The 23,822-nt window shown below is 42.5% G+C and overlaps 1 protein-coding gene and 1 long non-coding RNA gene across 5 annotated transcripts in view; one reads left to right on the top strand and one right to left on the bottom strand.

Annotated features, from left to right (window-relative positions):
• FSTL4 (follistatin like 4) overlaps positions 1 to 23,822 on the top strand; it is a 214,995-nt gene that overhangs the window by 152,486 nt on the left and 38,687 nt on the right. For all 4 annotated transcript variants that reach the window (XM_040573989.1, XM_040573987.1, XM_040573986.1 and 1 more), the window contains exon 7: positions 20,318 to 20,484. In XM_040573989.1, the coding sequence (XP_040429923.1) occupies positions 20,318 to 20,484 (167 nt within the window). The remainder of the gene's footprint in view (positions 1 to 20,317; positions 20,485 to 23,822) is intronic.
• LOC121078163 lies at positions 10,985 to 15,791 on the bottom strand. The gene is made up of 3 exons (XR_005824472.1): positions 15,728 to 15,791; positions 15,248 to 15,354; positions 10,985 to 13,359 (listed from the first exon to the last, which is right to left on the bottom strand). It is a non-coding gene; the product is annotated as an uncharacterized LOC121078163 (long non-coding RNA).

Raw genomic sequence — 23,822 nt, 5'->3', positions numbered from 1 at the left:
ATACGCTTGGACATCTGAAAGACTACTGCAGAGGCTGCCAATTTGAGAACTTGAAAATCATCATATGCCAGTTAGGAAGAATTAAAATAAATTGCCTTGCAAGCAGTAATAACAACCCCCTGATCTCCAGCAGGCTTTGAACCCTACATTTAAATCCCTGAAGACAGGCTGCTGGTGTTTAAACCGCGGGGCCAAGCTGGAAGGGGCAGCAGGAGGCTGGTTGTGCTGTGGGGAGAGCAGTGGGTCTCAGGCGCCGAGAGAGATTTGTGTCCACTTCCTCTGCCTTTGCCAAACTGAACCATTGGAGCTGCGATGCTCCATGCCAGGAGCTGCTGAAAATGCTGAAATGCAACTGAGTTGGTCCATTTTATTTGCTTTCTGGAAACTGTGGTTAGAATTGCTCAGGTGCTTTCAGTAACAAGATTCGAAATATGTCCATTGTTGTGTACATGTGTCCATGTCCCATGCTGGGATTTAAAACTGCGTAGAGATTATTTCTACACCACCTGCAAAGAGTTCAAAAGATTTAGTTTTTATTTTCTCTAGGAGCTGAGAATCAAAATCTGTTAGGGGTCTTTAAAAACGTTTGGGTCGTTGCACTCCCTAAAACAATAATATTGTGGTTTAATCAGGCTTTGGGGTCCTGTGGGGGAATTTCTGTTCCTCTACAGACCCAGGCAGGTTAGGCTTGCTGCTAAGATCCTCTTCCCCCTTCTTCCCAGGGTCTAAGAAATGGATGCTACAGGTTCAGACTTCCTGAGCTATTTCACTACATAATCAAATCAGTCCCTTTGGTCTCCCAAAGTATGTTTTAGTAGAAAAATCCATTGGTGGCAGCAGGTTTCAGTGAGAGCCAGGATGAATCCTTGAGGCCCCAAAAATCTGAACATCTGATGGCATCGTACCATTGAAGTGCCAGCCTGCTCCTCTCTAGGAAATCATTATGAATAATTACAATTTTTAATTATAGCTCCACTTAGAGCCTCACATACGCCCTTAAACAGTACTAAAAATCCTTGACATCATGCACAGGAAGTTTCTCTGCCCTGCGGTGATTTCAGGGGTTTTAACTTGGTTTATAATTTCACTTCAGTGTAAAGCTCAAGGGTTGGAAATAAGCTGAAGGGAACCACTTTGGTGCTGTTTTCCATAACAAAACGTCCTCAGCCTGCATTGCATAAACATTCAGACGAACCCTGCCAAGCAGAGAAGCAGAGACCCTGACCTTTTAGGGTTACAATTAACTCCCTTGCCACCGTCCTTTTTATTTCAGCTTCTCTGGTGGGCAAAAAGTTTCAACACTTTAATTTGTGAAAAGCCTGGGAGCCAAGGAACGCAACAGAGAAGAAAAGAAGCAATCATGGCTTTGTCATCTGAGGAGGAGGCTGACCCTCGTGTCCTATCAAATTTAGCCCTAAATATATTTTGCTGTTATTGTGAAATGCCCTTCAGCTGGCACAAGCCTTCCTTGCACACTGAGCTAACGCATTCAGCAGCACCGACTCTTTAAGGTGAGAATCGAATCTTGTTGCCCCTTGACAGAGATGGAATAATAGGGTAGTGCAACAGAACATTTTTGAAATGCTAATACTCGCCACCTGCAACTTAATTTTTTTTTCTTATTGCTTTTTTTTATGACATTTCACAGTCCTATAGTCTCAATAGATGGATCTGCATCATAAAAATGACACACTGATGATTTAAGAAGGATAGTCAGTCTAAGTGAAACGGATGGAGTGCTTTAAGAGTGTCAGTTTAGCACCTATTACATAGGGTCAATGTTCATTTTCAATACATCATTAAAGCATCCTGCTAAATCACTCAGAAAATGTTCATGTTCTCCTTTTTGAGCCACCATGTTAGATTACAGGGATAATGAAGTGTAACTGCACATAAATGGCAGTTTTATACAAGCATATTTTATTGTTTTCAGGGCCACTGTTTTAGGTTATTCTGAATATGAAACATTAAAATATCCCCAATGAAATACTGAGTACCTCCTTAGGTGATAGTTCCCATACTTACATTTGCAGTCAGCTACCAGCTCCATCAAATTTGATATCTACTGAAGCCATTTTCCCACTCTATCAGTTTTACAATATACAGTGTTCACTAAACTAATATCAATAAAATCAAAACTGCCCTCAGCCCAGTAGCTAGTTCTCAAATTACATTACGGAAGATGTATTTCTATTATTTTGAGAAGAACCTTAGAAACTCACTTATGTCAATAGAAGTCCCTTTGCCAAGGTCAGTTCAAGTGCAAGATGATTTTTGCTGGCGTCAGATGCTATTAACAGCGCAGAGTCTCAGAGACACCTCCGTTATGATCAAAAGCTTGATTATCGAGGTAAGGTTAAAAATCAGACCTTGGAAGACGGGAATCAGGACTTATGAACATAAAATGTTAAATACTAAAATCATTGTAGTCTATCCCTAAAATTGACTGTTCCCACAGTGGTACTGGGAACCACTTGGTATGAAACCGGGTCTGTGGACAGTGTGTACTCATACTGACAATATTAACTTCTGAAACGGAGCTAAAGCTGCTTTCATTCTACTGAGGGAGAGAAAAAAACTGTCAGGATCCCTTAGGCTTATACAATATTTATTTTCTTTCATTGCATTTTGTAACGGAAAACATGCTTTTAGTTTCAGAAAGGTGATGCAAGTATGTCACAGTGGGTAGCCATCCTCTATGCCACATGCTGTAGAATATGACACGGTTGCCTTTCCTCTGGCCTTGTCACACTCTTCTCCACTCCGAGTTAGTGTAGCTGCTCCCTTCCTCTGCAATGCAGAAAGGACGGACCAGCACCTGACGGAGCCCCGAAGGGCTTTGCAGAGAGCAGGAAGCGCTGTGCGAAAGGCTCCGGGGTGGAGGTGGCTCAGAAGGAGGAGCAGAAGGTGGCACTGGCCGTTGTGACGTGGAGCAGAAGACAGCCGAGAAGTTTTCTGAGGCAGCTAATGATGCAGGCACTGCAGTTTTTTTAATGCTTCAGCTGGGAAATTCCTACCATTAACAAGACGTTTGTCTTAATGACAGGCTTATTTTAGGAAATGTTCAAAGCTAATAACTATACTCAATAACGATAGTGAACATTATTGAGTTTTCCCCATTCACCTGTAAAGGATTGTAAAAGTCTTCTACCCTCCTGCCAATAAAGTCTTCTGCAGGCTGTACGCTCTGCAGCTCAGCTGCCGTAGACCCAGCTTCTTAGCAGGGCTTGCAGGGAAATGTTACTGGAGAAGGGTCACAAAACTGGTTCACAAAACAAGGCAGAATTATGGAAAAAAAAGGATACTTAAGTAAAGGCTTTTCCTGTTACAAATAAAACCAAGCCCAGTTTTCAATGGGAAAATGTTACGTGAAGAGCAGAGGGTCACATTCCTCATTTCTGCTCCAGGGGCAGTGGGTATTTAAGCACATGGTATCCCTTCTCCAGGACGGATTTAGGGGAGCTTGAGCATCCTCTCAGGAATAGGCGTGTGGGTCTGCTGCTCTTTTTCTAGGATCAGCTCCCAGCCTTGGGTCAAGGTTGGCACAAGCGCTGCGTTTCCCTTAATTTATCTAATCTGTTCAACAGGGAATGAACTGCACGGAGTCTTACAGGTAACATATAGCATTCTTTCAGATGCATCATATAAGTGCATTTTTTATTTATTACATACGGATGAGTTGGTGAAACATAACTTTGTTGCAGTGGCTTGTTTAGCACAAAATCCTCCAGGTTTGAATTCTGAATGTACTTCACATCTCCAGACCCGACAGTCCCCAGCCCCCTCTCCTGAGCTGCATGTAAGGAGTCTGTCAGCATTAACTGCTGTTCCTGGACCTCCCTGCCATCCAGGGAGGGGGAACCTTCCTCTGGTTCCAGAGAAGGACATTGACATTTGTATTTTTAGAGCAAACTGACTTTCTACAAAGTCAATGCAAATGGTGCCATGAGCTGTGGAATTCAGCCCAGATTCCCACAGAGAAAACAATTTCCATGTCCTTTCAATTTATTTTCTAGCTTTCTCTTCAGCAACCAGCCAGTGCTCCCTCCGTATTCTTGACTTCACTTAAGTGCCTGAAAAAACATTTTGGAAGATCTCTTCGTTTTCTTTTATGAAGTTGCTCCGAGTTCTCCAGTCTGCCCATATTTCCTTATTATAGCACTCTCTTACTCTTTATAAGTACGGCAATATATCAGTGTTATCAGGTCTCCAGTCCTTTGACATCATGAAAGCTTCCATGGGTGATCCTGATATTGTCCTCTTACGTTAGTGAGGACTTTATTTAGGCCCTACCCTGAACATCTCAGGTCTTGGGCCAGTTCTGGGGCTGCAGAATCAGTCTCAGAGGGCACTGACACTTTGCTCCTCATAAAAGCCACCTAGGAACAGTAAGGAAGAAGAGAAGTCACAAAACTTGGTTTGTTTTCTCATGCAGTAATAGCTTTGCTTTGATTTTCTTACTGAAAATGACGGCCTCAAAAGTTTCAGGTCAAAATAAATAAATAAGTAAATCAATGTTGATGTCCCATTAAGCGTTGCACATGACTGTAGCAATTAGCAGCTGCTCCCTCGGTAGGTGCTGTGCTCATGGGCTAATTATTTCGTGTTTGTCTACACTGATCAGCAGCTGATTCCTGCAACTGTGATCTCTTGTGTCATGCAAAACTTCTGGAAAACAACTCTAACCTTCCTCGTGGTTTACTTTGCTACTAGACTTAGGGAAGCTTGACCTTAGTGATTTTCTGTTGCACAAAGAAGGGATTTCCTGTGCTTGCCCCGACTTCAAAATACTCCCATGTGGGAATTTGTAGCCCAGAATTTTCAAAGGAGCTTGCCCTTAGCTGGCAAATGCATTCCCCTCCTTCCTCCCTCCTGCTCCCGAGGAGGGGGTGTGACAGCCAGCACTGGCTGTGTTTCGTTTCGTGGTTTGTGAAGCCGAGGACCCCAGGGGAGTCGTGACGTGGCCGTGAAGGCGTACGAATAGGCTGCTGTGTCCTGCAAAAGCGGTCATTAAAGCATCGGGCGCGCAGGAGCTCCTGAGGCAAATACAGCCAAAGAAACTAAGCATTACCTTGAGGATTACTGTACCGTCTGATTTATTCTTCTGGCATTTTACTGACAGGTCAAAGACAAAAATGATTCTGTTAAGAAGCTCTGCGCTCGCACAGAAATGCTGGAGCTTTTTAAAGGGTCGTTATTCAGCCTGTTGCACGCAGCTCTGTGCAGCCATCCTATCCTTCAGCAGCTAGCCCTCAAACACCTTCTCTAAACCTTCAAACTAACGATTTGTGTGATATGTCTTCTCATCTCCATGGCAAACCTCGTTCCAGAAATAATCTTAGCATGAATTAGGCAGAAGAAAACACTGAGCCTCGGTTAGTACAAAGAGATGATCCTGAGCACGGGCACAGTTTGGTTGTGGAGGCTCGAACAGGGTCTGATGGCTCAGAAAAAAACGGTGCTGGTGCCTGTGGATCAGCATAACTCTTCCTCTGGTGAAACCCAACCGAAGTGAACTGTTTTGGCCTGATTCATATACATGCCTGCATCTGAATGTTATGCCACTGTAAAACAAGATACTAGGGGATAAAACTTTAAAGGTTGGTAATAAAAAGGTAATAAATGGGCATATACAATAGACTGATGGGAAACTTCATTTATTTCCCTGAGTTACAGATGACCTCATAACTCATGAGTGCTGGAGCGAGGCAGAGTTATGAAAGTCATGAAAGGTTATCAATAACAAGTGGAAATAAATGAGTTAGCCCATTGTGTTTTCTGTTTGCGTGCGTCTCTCCGTGATAAATGTGACAGTGACATCGGGCTGATGAGGCTGGGGGAGCCTGGGAGGAGCGGAGCAGGAAACGCCTGGCCTGTAGGGCCCTGTGTCATCTCCATCACAAACGGGGGGTGAAAAAAAGCTTTGGCTGAAGAGGATAAGATAGGCAAGGAAGGTGCCAGCAGAGCTGAGGAGGAGAGTTCTTTTCCCCATTGCCACGGGGTAGCACACCCTGCCTTGCTCTTGGGAAGGTAGGTGGCATGGGACTTCAGAGCACATGTGAAGGCCAAGCAAAGATCAAAATTCTCCAGCAATGCTGACTTACAGTGCGAAATAACAGCATGAGGACGCAGAAAGTCTTTTGAGGACGTTTCTTGTGGTGCCAGGCTATTACTTCAGTGGTCACATATTTAAGTCCAGCCCCCAGTTGCCTCTGAGGCTGTTTCTTCAGGTGCGATGGTAACTGTCCCCCTTCCACCCTTCTGAAAACTTTTGCATAAGCCAAGGTTAAAACAGGACATAACATCCACTGCAGACTCAAACCTTGCTCACATTTTAAGAAGAGCACTCCAAGAAGGGAGCTGTGTGTACGTAGCAATTCCACCCATAATGGGATTATAAAGTAATCTCGGAGAGGCTGGAGGAGTAACCTTGGGAAATAAGGCGTGTGTCTGGTTCTGGTTCAGACAGGCTGTGTAACTGCAGCTAAATAACCTCTGCTTCAGCTCACCATCTGTAAGGCAAAGATTTTTTTTTTACATTCTTTCCATAGAGGAATATTGTTGGGGAGAAAAAAAAAGCAAAAAAAAAAAAGATCTTGAATTGTGCAGATATTCTTGTCCTGGAGAACCAGCAGCAGAGCAGTACTTGAATGGAAAGTCACTAGAGGAAACTAAAAGAACATTGTTTTGATGAGTCAGTTAAAGAGCCAACACTCTTCCTGCTGACAGAGTATTGCACTTCAAAATTTGGTTAGAAGGCACTGTTTTGCTGACAGTACTGTCTTTCAAAGGACATGCAAAATCAACACCTGACCATCTGTAGTCATTTCAGATTCACCCATAACATTTTTTTTTGTAATAGAAGGGTTGTTGTCAACCTTGACTCCCTGGACAAATGCCAATGTCTCCCATTCTGTATTAGTCATCCTACATAAACCGCTCACATCCTCTTCAGTCGTTAATACCCTTTTGAGATCTCGGACGTTTGCTCCATTTCATGCCTCAAGAATAAGTGCAGGTTTGGATCTCCCACTGCAAGCTGCAGCAAACTGTAAGCCTCGGTAATATGGTCCTCGTAGTCCTGGTGGGAGGACACTTCAGACCTAAAATCTTCCTGAGACTGTGCTCACAAGAGACCATCCCACACCAGATGTTCCTCTGGTGCACTAGCAGTGCTCTGGCAGGAGTGAGAGCCGAGGTCCTCCCCGGGGTGGTGTTCAGGGACATGCAAAGACAAGGACGTACACGGCTGCTGTGCGGAGCCCGTGAGCCATATATTAATGGGACACTAGGAAGAAGGGATCTCACGACTTTTACCTCCCAACCTTTGTAACCCTACAGGAGATATGCATGCCTTTTCCTTAAAAGTGTGGTATAAATTTTGATGAGCACTTCCTACCCTCAGGTACTGCTAAGTGAAGAAGCTAGAAGAAAATAGTTTAAGCAAGTTTCCACACTGCAGTAGGCAGTGGAATGTATTAGAGGAGATCAACATGAAATATTTCTGTGCTGCCTTGCTTGGAAATATTGGGGAGCACTGATTTACCTGGTTTAATGTCCTTGGCTTTTCTCCTTCCTTCAATCACTATTATCTGTAGCTTGGGAATAAAGGCTCCATTCAGTTTGAAAGGAGCAGTTCTGCAGTGGTTTATGAATGCTTTGTTTGCTCTAACATCTGAAATATATTACTCTGAATCATTAAGAGCCTTTTTTCACAATATGTCCCTGACTTCAGTACTTCATCCTTGACGTTTCTTAAATAAGCATGGTTCTTGATTTATACTGAGAGTTAATGATTTGCAGTGCATGAAGTATAATGAAATTGCTATGGCTTCGGAGGGTGTGGGTTAAAATTACAGGCATAGACGCGCTTTAATTTGGGACAAAGAACGAGGGTGCTTGTGCAAGTCAGCCCTTGATTCGCACCCTGGGACAGTTAGAGGCTTGCAGCAGGAGGACAGCCAAAGGCAGAAGAGCAGGGATCATTTCAGAGGGCCTGACCTGTACCTCTGCTCCCACCTATCCAGCCTGGTTCATCCAGTATTGCCCACAGCCCTCGCAGTGGGACGACCAACCGCTGCTCTGCACAGGGTCTGAAGAGGTTTTACTGAAAAGTTCATGTTGATGGTGCTGAGAGATGAGGTTTGCCTTGCTTGTGGCATCTTAAAAAGGGGGTGGACAATTGCTGTCCTCTTTCATCTGGCCTGGACTAAAAGAGGAGCGTCTTCTGGCTTTGGCACTAGCTGGAGGCATTTTGAGCAACCTGATCTAGTGAAAGATGTCCCCACCCATGTCAGGGGTATTGGACTAGATAATCTTTAACGGTCCCTTCCAACACATCATTCTATGATGCCCTGATTTTCACTTGTGGGATGCCCTTTTTATGGTATCAGCACCAATCCTCACAGTTCCACCAGTGTTGGCATTTTGCTGCGTTGCTTGATGTAGCCTTAGTGAAGGGAAAGAAAAAATTGTAGAAAAGACAGAAATTAGAGGTTTGGCAAAAGACCAAAGCATAACTGTAAGACAAATGAAAGAGCATTCATGTCACCTGGCTCAAATAGGATAATTTAGCTAATGCTTGTTAAATCCCTTCCACCTAGGATTAATGACTGCCGGAAACACTCACTCATGGAGCTGGGGACTTGCCAGAGCCAGAGAAATCCCAAATGCTTGTAGTGGAGTTAGGCACCATAGTGCAAGCGTCAGATACCAGAATTCAGGGATAAGAGAGAAACAATCCTTCACATCAGTAATTTACGATGTTTTGGGGGGTTTGGGCAGTATTGCCCACAAGTGTGGAGACATGTCTGGCAGTGCTTGACACGAGTCATTTTGTTTAACCATGCCTTGGTTTCCCGTGCTGTCTCCTGTCATTATTGCTTATTTCCATTGCAGCTTTCTAGGGCATAAGCTGTTTTTAGTTTATGTTTGAACAAAGCTTTGCACCAGGAATTCCTGATCGTGGCTAGGCCCTTTCGGTATGCTGTGTCTCACTAGTATGTGTCAAATCCAAACCAAACCGTGTCAGACATCAAGTCTACTGCTGCAACAGCATTAGGACTAACTGACTGATAGCTCTGTAAATTAACATTAATTGTTTAGCCAAATTAATAATAACATAGAAGAGCCAATTAACAATGTAGGATTGAGATGGCTTTGAATGAATATAAGCCACAAAGGACTATACATCAATTAAAGTACTGCAGAAAGCTTTTCACCAAATGCCCTGCAGGTATGTGTTATATCTTAGTGAATGAATGTCATGTTATGTTTGTGAAAATCATTTCATTATCAAAGCCATAGTGTACACAGCAGATAATATATACTGACATGTACAAACCAACCACAGATCTCGTTAATACTCATACTGGCTGCAAGTTTTATGTTGGAAATTTTTAATTTTTACTTTACCATCGTGAGCAATAGCTACACTTAAACATTGTATTCTGAGATTTTCCTATTAAGGAACTATTATTTAGATAAGATACTAGCAAAAGCAATTGAGCAATCAGTGCTGATGTTCCGCATGAGATAGTGGATTTTTATGATGTACTTATTTGTATCTGGTCTTTGGTGAGTGAATGAACGTATTTCACATGTTGTTTCCCTGTCTCTGCATAGCTACATAAAATAGGGGGGCAGAAAGCTCTGGCTAGAACTGGCAAGGAAGGCTACTGCTCAGGGAAAAAACAGCTAAAAGAAGGACACTGCTTTACCCACTTCTGTGATTGCGTTTCCCCACTGCCAGGCCAAGACCTCATTCCCTCTAAGGGTTTTCTGTTGCTTACTTCAAGGCTCTAACATGGCAACCTAGCCACTGTGCAGAGAGGTCAAGGTCTGTGTGTACCTGTGTGCACAGTGTGATGGAAAAGATGGTGTTTATATGTTTTGTAAGCAGCAGCACATGGGTTTGCAATCTGAGTGTCAGGATGAGCCCTTCCCGGACAGGCCAAGTGCAAACAAACCATCCCAATTCAGTCAGTAACTCCGTATTAATAGTTCAAGTCACTACGTTGGTAAGATTTGTTCCCTAGAAATGAGTACAGCCTAGCCTTTCAAGCAATGGGCAGATCCACTGGCTGAGCCCGTCGCAGTTGTGCTGCCATCTTTCAGGGACAAAACACACTCCAAGTGGTTTTGTTTTTTCTTCTCATTAGAAGTGAATTGTGTCTTGGAAAAACAGAGCATCTGGTTGATAATATTCGTGATGAGCGCTGTGCTAAAGATCTTAAAAGAAAGTATCCCCAGACACTTGATGTGATGAATATTGTTATTTGTGGCACTTGGCATATGGCTGCTACGCTGGCAAATAATTTAGCATTAAACAAGCTTTCACTTGGTCCACTCAGTTTCTTCTGAGCTGCTGTAAATGATATATATTTTTAATGATTGTTTGTATTTATGTTAGAGACTTAACTAGAAGTAATTCATTATATATAATGCAACGTGCATTCCTCAAATGTTTATCAAGCTGATTCAAGTTTGTGACCATTATATGTAAAGAAGGCACGTACCTGCTGCAAACAGCCTAAAAGGTCAGTATTTAACAATTGGCACCAAAATGGTGATATCCAAGATGGTATTCAGTGACTACAAGGGAAGCCTCTGTGTGGTGGTCCCACCTGCACAGGGAGGAGGCATTTGGTAGCACAGAGCCACTTCACAGCATGTGCAGAGACTGTGAGACACGGTAGAAGCTGAGAAGGGAACAACTCAAAAATAGGAAGGAGGAATGGAAACGTGTCCATTCTTTTATATACCGTTGGTCTGGAACAGATTATTAAAACTGCATTTACCTCAGGCTGGCATGAAAAGTGGGGAAGGGGACAGGAGCAGGCCCGGTGGCTCGCTGGGGGCACCACCAGGAGGCCCGGACAGGAGCTGGGAGCAGGAGGAGCTCAGGGGCAGCGGGGCTGAGGAGCAGCTAGCGCCAAGTGAGCCCCCTCTGAGACCACAGCCCACTGGAAGCAAACACACCAGAGGTGCTCACGAGCGTTTCTGAAGCAGATTTGACAGTGAAGGGTGTTATGGAAAAATCCATGGAGAAACGAATCGTTTCAGCTGTCAGAGCAAAGGATGAATAGTTGAAAATAAGGTTGGGGATATAAGATAACAAAATATTGAATAGCTGTTTTCTAAATAAGCCCCATCCGCTCTAAAACAGCGTGCGCTGACAGGGCTGAGAAGGGCCTGGCCCCACGGCGCAGCCCCAGCGATGCCGCCCATCCACGTTCCCCTTGCAGCCCGGCTGCTCTGGTGCCACAGCACTTACAAGCCTGAGTGATAAGGAACAGCTGCCATAAATCATCTTGCTTTGAAGATTTAAAAGTTTCGAGATGCTAATGTTGGTCAGTACGCAAAGAATGACTGGCCACACTGGGTTTTGCTGGCATATCTTGCTTTTCAATATGCCTTTTAATATGATAGCTTAGATGATTTGTTTTTCCTGTTACTTTCAATGATACAGCATTTATCACTCTTGTGTTACTGGAATTTAAGTTTCTCACAGCAGTTGCTGCAAATCTCCGCTTCAAAGTACTTTTGTGTAATTAAATTTCAGTCTTATGTGTGGATTTTATCCGTGAACCTCTGAGGATTTTTAATGAGAAATCCACAGACACGACATGCTTGCGGGTGTTTGTATGGCTTCTGTCGTCATGGAGAAGCCTTTTCAAACGGGTTAGTTGTAGGGTGGCCTGGAGAGGGTTGTTCCATGGGGGAAACTGAGGCAGAGCAGGGGCCACTCTCTTTCTGGGCAAGGACTCTGCTTTTCCGCTCTCGTCCCCATCTCTGAAGCTCTCTGCAGAGGTTTCCACTCAGCCACAGAAGCCGCGGGAAGCCTGTACTTACCACTTCCCTGCTGGTCCCTTCTCGGCCTTTTGTTGTCCGTCCTGCAATTCCCTGTGGAGACTAAACCCACCGAAACGCCGAGCTTTGAAATACTGATTCAAAATTGTGTAGAAAGTCCCCGCTGCCCGCCGGGCCTCATGCAGGAGTGCTGGTGAATGGCCCAGCCTTTTCCACACGGTTGTTAAAAGCCTCTGAACTGCAGGGGATTTGGCTTGGAAAGGCTTAACCGAGAGAAAACCTGCCCACAACAGAAGATGTGCTGATAACATGAATCAGGGGATTTTCTTCAGGTGCTGGTCTTTGCTCTTTGGTTTCATTCACCCTCCTCACCAGAAGGGAATGTTATTTAATTACCTGCTTCTTTCCAAATTACTGCTGTTCTGTCTTCACATTTCTGACTTTCTCCTAAACTTTGTGTTTGTAATATGGGAAGGACATTTATGAGAGCGCTGATGCAGAAGTTTTTATCAACTGATGTATTTTTAAAATACAAGATGCTATCTGGGTGAGCGCTGCTGCAGCACAACCTTGCCGTACCCTTGCTTGGCCGAGCTGAGCCCTCCCAGTGCTCTGCAACCATTTCACCAGAGCTGCAGAGCCAACAAGGAGCCTTGCAGCAGCAAGGAGCTCCCCAATCGCATTTAGCACGTAAGGAAAATACCTCTTTAACACAGAAATAAGGAACTAGCTCAGCCAAAGTAGATATTCGGAACTGGAAGGGCCCCGTTCCCCCAACCTGCCTTTCTACACAGCGCTGCCAGCTGCTTTCGTGGCCGCCAAGCAGCTTTCTGCAGGGGCGAAGGAGAGTGCAGGATGCAGGAGGAAGGCAGAAGCTGGTTTTGTGCGCTAAAGCTCAGCAAGGGTTCTGGTGAAAACACCCGAGCCCCAGGGGGAATTACCATGTCCCTGGAAGGATGGGCAGGGAGATGGTGGAAGATCCTCACAGCCACATTTGCACCATTCCTGCCAGCTCCAGAGCTATATATCGCTGCAGTACACATCTGCAGTCTGGAGCCTCACCCTCCAAGTTGGGACTGGCAACACCAACACTGCAACATGGAGAAATGCTTCCTCAAGACCCACATTCAGCTCAGACCCGGAGCAGCTGAGTCTCCATGTCACTGATTCTGCTCTGCAGCCTGGGAGGTGGCATTTCCATATATCACGAGGCAAGTCCCTCGTCCACCTGGAGCGCGTGGCAAAAATAGCTGGCTCTGCCTTCTCATCACTCACTTTTGATTGCGTTGTTTTCCCCCTACTTATGTAACCCTAATTTAGGAATGAAATGTGCTCAGGTTTTATACTGCTGGCCTGGGAGCCAGGAAGCTGTTTGCGAGGAAAATCAGCAGAAGCCCTGGGGAGAGACTGAACTCTGACTTTAATGAGGCAGAACCCAAAAGGGCAATGGCTGGGGTGGAAGCTGAAGAGGGATGAAATAGCTCAAGTTGGGACGGCGTGAGCCTGGAAGAGCAGAGTCCTTGCATTTCTTAAGTATCCTGAGCGTAGCTGCAGTCAGAAAAGATACAAAATCCATATAATCACCACAGCTAAATTTGCAGTTATCCATACAAAGAGCAATGAAAGCACCATGAAAAATATTACTAATGCTTATTTACAACTTGAGATGTGTGGTATCGCTGATTTGGTTGTTTATGAACGCAGTAAATATGGGAATATGAAAGAAATAAATACACCTCATTTTAAATGCTTGGGATATTTTTTAGAAACCCTTAATCTAGGGCTTAGAAGAAGTATGAGCCTTTTTTCTGGGCTCCTTGTTTCCTGGTTCATGCATTTTTCAGTTTATCACATTCATTGCATATTGCTGGCCCCGAACTCAAAGTGAAATGAATGGAGAGTACAAGATTGGAGCTGCTCACTGCAGCCATTTCTGATGTCTTGGTGGTTTTAAACTACATGTGAATGCTTCTTGAACCCCAAATACCCTGTGGCCTGACTCGTCTCTATTTTCAAAGTAATTTACGTACACATTACAGTGGTTCCCACAAGTCATGCTGTACTTAATGGTCTGACAGCATTTCCATGATAAACCCTGGGGGTTTATAGAGCAGCCATAAAAATTCACTCCAGGGAGAAACTTGGCATGCCATATCCTCTACCAGAGGTATCTTTTTCTGCCTTAAATCAGGTATAAATCAGTTCAGCTACTGTAACTTATAGAAGTTCAAAAAAAGAAAGTTTAGTAGTTTCATATGTTTTTGGTCCTCTTTAACACTATACTTTAAATACAGATAGTGGCTGCTCTAAAAAGCTTCATTGGTTTGAAAGAACATGCCCATTTTAAAAAATTCCCCGTTTTGAGTCTAAGAAATCTATCAAGAACTGGAAAAAACTTTTAAGCTCCTAAAAATGCTGATACTTTAAAAGAAAAAATAAAAAAACAGCTATTGCTTCCATGGTGGTGAAACCACTGATGCTAGTAATTATTTCTTTCAATTCCAGAAAGGTAGAGTAGAGAGTGCAAAACTGCAGAGAGCAGCTGAAACTCCTCCCCGTCCCCAAACCATAATGCTCTTTTTTCCTGTGTGTTCAGTGGAAAGTTTTAATACTTCTCCCCAGTAGTTATTTGGAGAGAGGTAGAGCAGGAAACTCTTGTGTATTTTTGACTCTTCTTAAAAAGATAAACAAATCTTTTGAGTCAAGTGTTTAACAGTCATGACTACCAGAGGTAATTATGAGAGCCTATTAGACCATTAGCAATTTTGCTTTTCAAATTAATAAATTGACTAGGAAAATGCATGGCTGTTACAGTGTAGGCAGGACATTGTTGACACAACACGGGAATATTTTATCAAAAATTAATCATATCAACATTGCTCTCAATCTGTGGGAAATAGGAATTTAAAATAAAAACAAATACATTTATGTAAACTATTCTCTAAAATAGACTACTTATGCCTATTTACATAATGAATCTATCACTTATCACCCTCAGGAGATTAGATAATTAAGCACTGAACAACTTATATTTATTCATGTACTTTCAAGAACGAATGAATTATCCCTTTCTGCACAAACTGAATGTTCTCTGATTAGTAACAGGAGGGCAGGGATGGGATTTTACAGTGGGAAGCGTGTTGTTTCTTTTCTTTAGAAAGAAAAGAATTTGATCTTTTGAGTACAGCACACGAAGAAACTGTGTTTGGTTCAAAGTCAATAAGAAGGATTTTTTGCAAGCTTACTAGCTCTGCGAACGTGCTTGATACAAATTCGTATCTCAAAACTGGGCTTTTATTTTTATTTTTTAAATATGCATGGTGGTTTGAAGGAATGGTCTGAATTCCTCCTCACAGGGCTGGGCAAGAAACGCCCTTGCTATCTCTGGACTGCAACAACTGGGAACACAGCTCACCCTTCACTGGTTCTCACTCACACGGGCTAGAAGAGTTGTCCAGCCTTGACAGGGATGTGCGACAGGGTCTTGTCCTCCAGCACCAGGGGTGGAGGCAGCTGAAGATTTGCATGTATTTATGCTGAGTTCTGTAACAAGACAGGTTTTAGGCTTTCGCTGCCAGGTTGGGACCTGCCTCAGGGAGTCCTAGCCTGTGACCTTCATGAGTAATGACAGAAGAGGGCTCAAAGTACTGAATTCTTTCATACTGCAAGCAATATAATTATGCCTTTTTATGACTTAGAAAACAGCATTACTAATTTAGCAGAGAATGTACAATAAAATACTTCCTGAAGTAGCATGCCCAAGGTCCTGAGGATTTATAAATTACATTAAGAACTTGAATTATTACACTTACAAAATAAAGCTGAGGTATGAACATTTCTACTTAGCTTTGGAAATCATTTTATCATTCACATTAATTAAGCTTACAAGCCTTAGAGGAATGCTGCATTGTGGTACCTCTTTTCCTGGGAAGCCAAACTCTTGAAGCATCCCAGAGCAGGGCTCACACCAGAGGCAGAGCCAGCTCACAGGGCTGCTTCCCACAGGTTATAAAGCCAAGACTCATCCCCATCACCTGCTCTGAACTAATGTGGGAGCTGTAGGAATTCTCTGGGTTAATTAATTGTGAACAACTTTAATCGTGTTCATTAACAGCTCTAATGTTGTTAATTAATAACATAAACATTTTAGTAGCATGACTGGCTTTCCTGTAATTCAAGGCTGGTGTTCAGAAAATGGAGTTCTCTTCTGGGGTTGAGTGATGGATAATTCTTCACTGACTGTGGACTGGTGAGAAGACCGTAAATACTGCTGGAGAAGACTGGCTTGTCAAACCTTAATAACCAGCAAACTGTGTTAACATGGCAACATTTCTTCTGGAGCTAGTCCTGAGAACAGCCGGTGTGATGGGTTTGCACAGGCACGCGAACCCAGGGTGATTTGTGTGGTGACGGTTTTATTAATTCGTTTCTTCAGTCTATGGACTGGCGTAGAAACTAAATCACTAATGCTAATATGAGTAATTTATAAGTGTGTTATTCAGTGCTTTCCAGATTCAGACCCACTGTGAACTGCCCTTAATTTCTGCAGTGACTAATTAGATGACCACATCCCACCCCAAACAGTATCACCACGAGATGGAGTCTTTCTTGGCTGGATAAATCTCGTGTACAGCTGTGTGTTTATAACGCATCTCCCGTGCAACACATTTTAAAATCCATTAGCTGCAATTAGCTCAGTTTTAGGAAAGTCTAAAATTGATCTCCCTTCTCTATGCAAAGTCAAACACTTCTCATCAAAGTTGTTGGAGGAAAAAATAATTATTAAAGGTTTATCCTGTTTTATCCTCTTATCCATTAATTGTTTTGATTTTCTTGATTCAGTCAGCTCCTCACCTGAGAATGTATTCAGACAGAGAAGACTTCTACCTATTGAAACAAATGCTAAAATCACCATTGACCTTTGTGCTGCAATATTGGGCCACAAGACAATAAACAGAATTACTAATGCAATGCAATGCCTAAACACAGCTGCAGGACTTGGGGAATTGAGGGGAGGCAAAAGTTTGCATGCCATTAATTCAATCCTGACTTGTACCACTGCTGGAGAAACACGATGTGTTTAGGGCTGCACTGTCCGTGCTTCAGTTCACAAGCAAAAGGTCTCTGCTCAGGAGAGTAAATTTGGGGGTGAGAATCTGTGATTGAGACTTTCTTTGGAGTAAGTTCTCTCATTCATTGCTTCAAACAGTGCTATTTTTCGGTGCTTTGTATACCACCTAACAGCTAGTTATAGCATTAAAAAAATTATTTCCTTGTCCCCTCAGCAAAATCTAAGCAATAAAGTCATTTGTTCCGTATTCTGTTTTAGCAGGACAAGACATCTGCAAACAAATGTAACAACGATTAAAGGTGGTAACAGTGTATTAAAAATATATTTTCTTTAGGTTTAAGTGAAAAGATCTAATTAATGATATGAAGCACTTGAAAAAAAAAGAAATCTTTTTCTGTATAGTATAGCAAGAGCAAAGGCTGGCAGGCAACCGACATTTACTATGTAAATTATCTCTACACCACGCTAAATCAATGAGTTTTTCTCCATAGATGCTCATTCCAGGTTGCTCCCTATAATGACCTCAATTATACATGTCTTCATTGTGAAATTATGATTGCCTTTGGCGGGCTGCAAATGACAGCAGAGAAAAGATTTCCATGATAAAACAGCACAACAAGTAATACCTGCTCGCATTAGTATGCAGAGCTTGCAAAGGTGCAGTGCAACTCCTGCCTTAGCACCTTAAGAAGCAAAATTGGAGAGGAGGAGGAGGAGCAGAAGAAAATGTTCGACAATATCTTGACATTTTTAACAAGAAAAGGAATTAGTAAGACTTCACAATCTTACATATGTCACTGCGGGACTTGGTAGTGCAAGAGATTTGACGTAAGAACATCAGAATAGCAGCACCTGGGGCAGACCAAAGTCTGTGCTGCTTCGTGGCCTCTCTGGGGCTGAATTTAACAGCAGAGAGACAAGGTGTGAGAAGCAGGATCCTTCCCCTGCATCGCCTTCTGTCCCCAGCCAGGGCACGCAGCCCCCTGGGCAGGGGAGGCTGGATTGACAACGGCACTGCCTTGTCTCTGGAGGTGCACGGGTTTCATTCAGGAGCTGGGCTGCTGCCATCACCAAAGAGTTTGCAGTGTCCTGGCTGCCTTTTGTTGACCTCGATTTAGTTCTGTATTTTGCAAAATACCAGATGAAAGATTATGTCAGGACCTCCGATGCACAGAAACACAGTTACATCCGTTTCTTCTTAAAGGTGATTATTACAAAGGCTTTACTGCTGTCTCGAACTGTTAAAAATCAAGTCAAAAGTGATAGCATCCCATTCTCCTATTGGTGGCAGATTGGCTGGCGACACCCCTTTTGTCTTTGTCATTGGACTAGGCTGAAAATTCACTTCAACTGAAATCCCAGAGAAGAATACCGGCTGTGACATGACTTGATAAATATGATAAGCTAGGACTGATACTGGTTGAATCTACTGAATATATACAAAAGTATTGTGCATGCATCATCCTGCAGAATATCCAAATGAACTCGAAATTGCTCAGTTTTAGGATCAAATTCCATTCCAACCTGTGTTCTGCAAGTGAGCACGCTTTGTGAATATTACCCATTTGTTCTGTTCAGTTTTATGTGTGTAGTAAAAATCCTTTTATCTCGTAAAGATTTTTAAAAACTAAAATGCACAGCTCAATACGTAATCTAGAGGATTCTACCCAAAATCATTATGGTGACTTGAATAATTTGTACACACAGTCCAATTAACATCAGTGTGTTTGAGGTCTATAGCTTAAGTACAAGATTCTGATTTTTTAATAAGATTTGTGTGTTTTAAACAGAAGAGCACAGCCCTCCTATCCTCCCAGGGCATCTCTGTTTCCATCCCAAGGCTTGTGTAGGTTGTGTAAATGAATCTTTTCTAGTGTAGCAGTACAGCTTTGACTAAAACAACACAAAATAATCCTCTGTTAATAGAAAGACTTTTGGAAGTTAATGTGCTAATCATAAGATGCCTTCAAACATAATCCATAGAAATATTCAGGAGAGGAGTGTGTTTTTATTAAAGTAATCTATACTAAATACATGGTTTAGCCTAAAAAGTCACCTCTTGTCCTGATGCAGTTCATCGAAGAATGGCAACTACACAAGGTGTCTTCTTAAGTAAAAGTAAATACATTTTTCATTACTGTGCTTTTTAAATGAAAAATCAAAGCCTCTTAGTTATCATTTGGAGCATGGAGGAAGCCTTAAATTCTCCTGTAACAAAACACTCGAAAAAGTTGCTGAAGAGGGAGCTGATGGGAGCCCAGCATGTGCCAGGCAGTGTGAGAAACAGCACAGGGAATTGAAGAAAACAGCAGTAAGATGAAAAAACAATTCTCGTAAATGAATGACCCTCTATTTCATTTCTTCTCAAGAAAAGATGGTCCTCATTAGCCCTACTCCATGCTACATATTACTGTAATTATCAGTTTTTTATCCTGTCAAGTGTACTCCAAATATTTTGTTCATAAAAAAGGAGCTTTCTTTTATGCGGGAAATAGCTGTGTTATTAGTACCTATATGCTTTTACATGCTGCAGGCAGGTGGATGAAGGTGGCGGGGCATTATAACCCCCCTGGCCGCAGTCTGGGGCCTCCTCCTCCAGCAGGTCCCCGGGGCGATGCTTAATGAGGTGTCTCTCTTGGGCAGGTGATGTTCTCCTCTTCCCAGTCCTCCTCTATTACTCCTTTTAGATTTTAAGATTTCAGGGGCAGAAATTGTTTGATGGCCTGTGTCAGGCCCTCTTCTTGTTCCATGCAAGGAACCACCGCAACCCAAATAATAGCCCTAAGTTGGTTGAACATGCTTATTTTCGATCAACCGTTTTCCAATACTATAGCGACCGTTTATTTTCAACACCTTGTGCTGTTTCTAAAGTAGCGCTGGGAATATTAAGTAGGAGAACAGCTAACGGCTGGCAGACACGACGTGCGATGTTGTATTGATCTTTGCAGCCTGAAGTCAGCCTCAGACCTACAGAAGTGAATACGGGTTGTGGCACATTGCATTAACTTCTCGCTTGGGTGGAAGCTGGAGGAGAAAGGATGCAGAGCTGTTTGGGTACTGCTGTGCGAGCCAGTTTTGCACGAGGTGTCCACAGGCACTTGATAGATAGGTGCCTTGAAGCGAGTCCTACTGGGCTGCCCAAGGCTCCTGAAAGGGAGCAAATATTTTAGTGAGCAAATTTAACAGAATTGCTACTCGAGAGTTGTTAAAGCGATTTTTCAAGTAGAGCGTATAAAAGGATGGAAAGTGATCTTTTCAAAAGTGGATGTTGGTTTTTATTTTTATTCGGTGCATTTACATAGTGGAGACCGCACAGAGTGCAGGATTTTCCCACCAAAGCTGTTAACTCTTAAGGCAAAATCACGTCCTGAGCTGTGACTTGAAATGATAAAAATGGTACTATTTTGTATTATTCCTGTTTCGTTGCCTTTGCAGAGGTGGTTCAGCTTAGCCTGCCGGAGGACCAGAAAGTCAGCGTTACCACCATCACGGTTGGCCTGAGCACCATTCTGACGTGCGGCATCCGTGGGGTGCTGCGGCCCCCCATCATCTGGAAACGCAACGGCATCATCCTCAACTTCCTTGACTTAGAGGATATCAACGTAAGTCCTCCATTACTGGTTTTAGGGCTTGAGTACGACTTCATTTAACAGATGATAGTTTTAAGGGAACAAGTTTTATCTCATTATTATTATTATGGAAAACTGGAAGCTGGCATGATATTTTGTTTTTATGTGAATGTGGAAGGAATAAAAGCAAAACAGCTGAGAGCTTGGGTGCTTGGAGTATGTTATTGCGAAATTAAAACTCAGTACTGCAATAACCCAGCATTTGCTTAGCACTGATGCTTCATCCTTTGTTGCTTGTTCAGTTTGGTGCAATCAAAAGTCCACTAGCAGTAGCCCCGAAAACTGGGGGAAGGAGCTCTCCAAACCATTAACTTCTCAGGTGCCTCATTCCTAGTGCAAAGAACCAGGCTCATCAAGAGCATGAAACAACACATTTACTGCTGGCAATGAAATCTCTCCTCTATCTAAATCAAATAAATCTCTGTCCTCCTCTTCCACTTGCCTTTCAGTCTGTTCTCATCTCTCACTTACCAGCTAGTATTTCTGATGAGCAGTTTAAAATATGGGATAATTCAGCAGGGTGTGGTGGTACCTTCGCGGGAAGGGAGATGAATCTCTTTTTTAATTCGCAGCACTGGTCTGATGTATGAGTCATAGTTTGTAGTAAAGAGAATACCTGAATAATCATATAAACTTACTCATTTATTTAATAACATTTAATTATGGGGAGAGTGGAAAGTAGTGTAAAAAATATGGTCTGTATTTCATTTCTCTTTGCATTAAAGTACACAGTAAATCAGTTTTTATTTTAATTACACTACAGAAAGAGTTGATTTATATTTTTGTTCAGCTCTTGTTAATTTGATAACCACTCAGTTTGGAGTTGTTACAGTCAATACTGTAGCTCCCTAAATTGTTGTGTATTCAGGATTGCTGAAATGTGAAAAGTCTTTGTTTTACTCTTCTGCATTAATACATGAAAATTACAGCATACAGGACAGAAATATGCACTGCAACTTAGTGCATTATTTAATTCTGCCTTAGTAGGAAAATAGTGCACTCTGTGTGTAGGTGACTACTGTACACACAAATTCAGTAACTGTAGCCATCTAAACATTATTTTTTTTTCATCAGAGCAGGGATTACCTTTTTCAAATGCAGTTTATGTTGCCATTTGGAGCATGACATTGAAATCCAACATGAAACCAGTAAATGAGCTGCTACAGAATTGGTACATGTCTATAGAGGAGCAGTAACAAGGATGCACAGTATTGCCCAACCAGCCCACAGCTTGTGTACCTGACCAGATTTCTTATAGCTATCCGTCAGTGCCAGGGTTAGAATAATGACTTTTACGTCACTCTAAATACATGGAAACCAGCCAAGATACGATGCGCAAAATCAGGCGTTCCCTGCTGTAGTGGGAGAGTGGCAGAGGGAAACATGCAGATGGGTGACCTGACAGCTTACTGTCCTGTTCAAGCATTCTTCAAAACAGATCTATTCTTCGACACAGATTAAGCTGAGTAAAGATTACACATGCTGCCACCGTGCTTAGTTTCATCTATAATAAGTAAATTCAACAGCTTTGTGTGATCAGTCTAGAAAAAGCCTTTTCTTTCAGCAATGTTGTTCACTAGGTCGGTCTGAGACACCGTATTTATAGGCTCAGGTTTGTCCCTGGGTCCAAGTTAGGGCTGGAGTTGCAGCGAGTCAGCTGTTCCGAAATCTTCTGAAAGAGCAGTCACAGAATTCTTTAACCAAAAAAAAGTAATGAAAATTTCACGCATTTGTATCATCTTTATGAAATTCTGTTTATGACCACATTGATCTTAAAGGAGCATTGGAAGTTGATATGTGAATGGAACGCAAAATGACAATCTGGGAATCGGAGCACAAACACATCCCTGAAGGGCAGCACGTGGCTCTGAGGCTTTGTTTGTAACTCCAACTGTTTTAGTTAGGATTGTGAGCGGTAGATTTTCGGGCTCAGGTCCTAGTTCCTCCCTAATTTAGCGCTGGCCCAAGTGGTTTTCTGGTTTACGTACAAGTAATTCTCTTTTGCGTTTGTTATTAAATGTTAAGAGAAAGAGTTATGTCCTTGTACATAACTGGATCCTGAATGATTACTCACCTTGGACAGTCCCACGAAACTCAGCAGTAAATATATATATATATATGTATCCCATCGCTTTCTGGTCTGTTTGAACTAGTTTCACTGATACTTTATCAGAAGAGCACTTTGAGACTCACAAAGAGGAAAAACAGGATTTATGCCTCAATTTTAATGTTTCATGTGTCAGTTTATGATCTCTTTCACCTTGTCATATAACACCTGGTGCTATTGCACATCAACATTTTTTTTATCTAATAAACACCTCAGCACCTTTTTCATCTTTAATTAAACTGTAAAGCTTTTTATGTTCCTTATATATCACCGCCATCTGTATGCTGGTCGAGTTATTTGAGGTGATGCAATTTGGGGATTGTGGTCCTTTATTTCCCTGTAGGACTCAAGCTCAGGTGTGTCCCCTTTCTGGCTACCAGGGAGGGGCACCTGCACATCTGCAGCACTTGTTAGGAGCCTTCAAAGTGGGAACACGGCCTCTGTTCGGGGTTGATTCTTGTGTGCAGCAATGATGGAGCCACAACATTTGCTCTGAGGTTTGTGATGTGAAAGTAAGTGCAGCCATGCACACTTCGATGGCACGGGTCAGGATGGGTGCCAGCCTCTTGTGGGTGCAGAAACTCGCATTAAACAATAATCTACTTAAAGGTGCTGACAGCGGGAAAGTAAAGGCAATGTGCTCCTTAATATACTTGAAGTTGGTTAATTAAATTACCTCAGTTTTCTTTTAGTATGCCTCAAGCAGAAACGCAATTGCATTTCTGCTTTTTACAATAAGCTTAGCAATTTGGCTAATTGGAAGTGCAACAGGAGATTAATTGTACCTTTTTAACTTCAAGAAAATCCTCCCTGCTCCTGGCACAGTGGTAATCACATACAAACCTACAGGATATTCACACACTTGGAAAAATCCTTGTATTATATTTCAGTTAAACTCCTTCTCTTCTAAATGCTAATTCAGGAAATCAGATGAAAATATAAACCCAACTCTGAAAAAAAAAAAACAGAGTTCTTCTAAGAAGGTGTGAGTGCAGCAGAAGAAAGGAACCACTGAGAAGTCCTTTGTGGCTTTATTCTCTCCAGATTCTTGATAAAAGTGCTATGAGAAGGTTGACAGTATTCCAAATTAATACTAGAAGTGACAAAGTCAGCAAAAACCTAGATAATCCTAAATTTACACAGAGCTGAGAGGCTGAAGATTACTATAAAGCCTGGTTGTTTATGTGCTTTACTTAAATCAATT

This window comes from Cygnus olor, chromosome 14 (assembly GCF_009769625.2).
Source record: "Cygnus olor isolate bCygOlo1 chromosome 14, bCygOlo1.pri.v2, whole genome shotgun sequence".
NCBI lineage: Eukaryota > Metazoa > Chordata > Aves > Anseriformes > Anatidae > Cygnus > Cygnus olor.
Note: the sequence above shows the minus strand (reverse complement) of the source record. Positions and strands in the feature narration are given on the sequence as shown.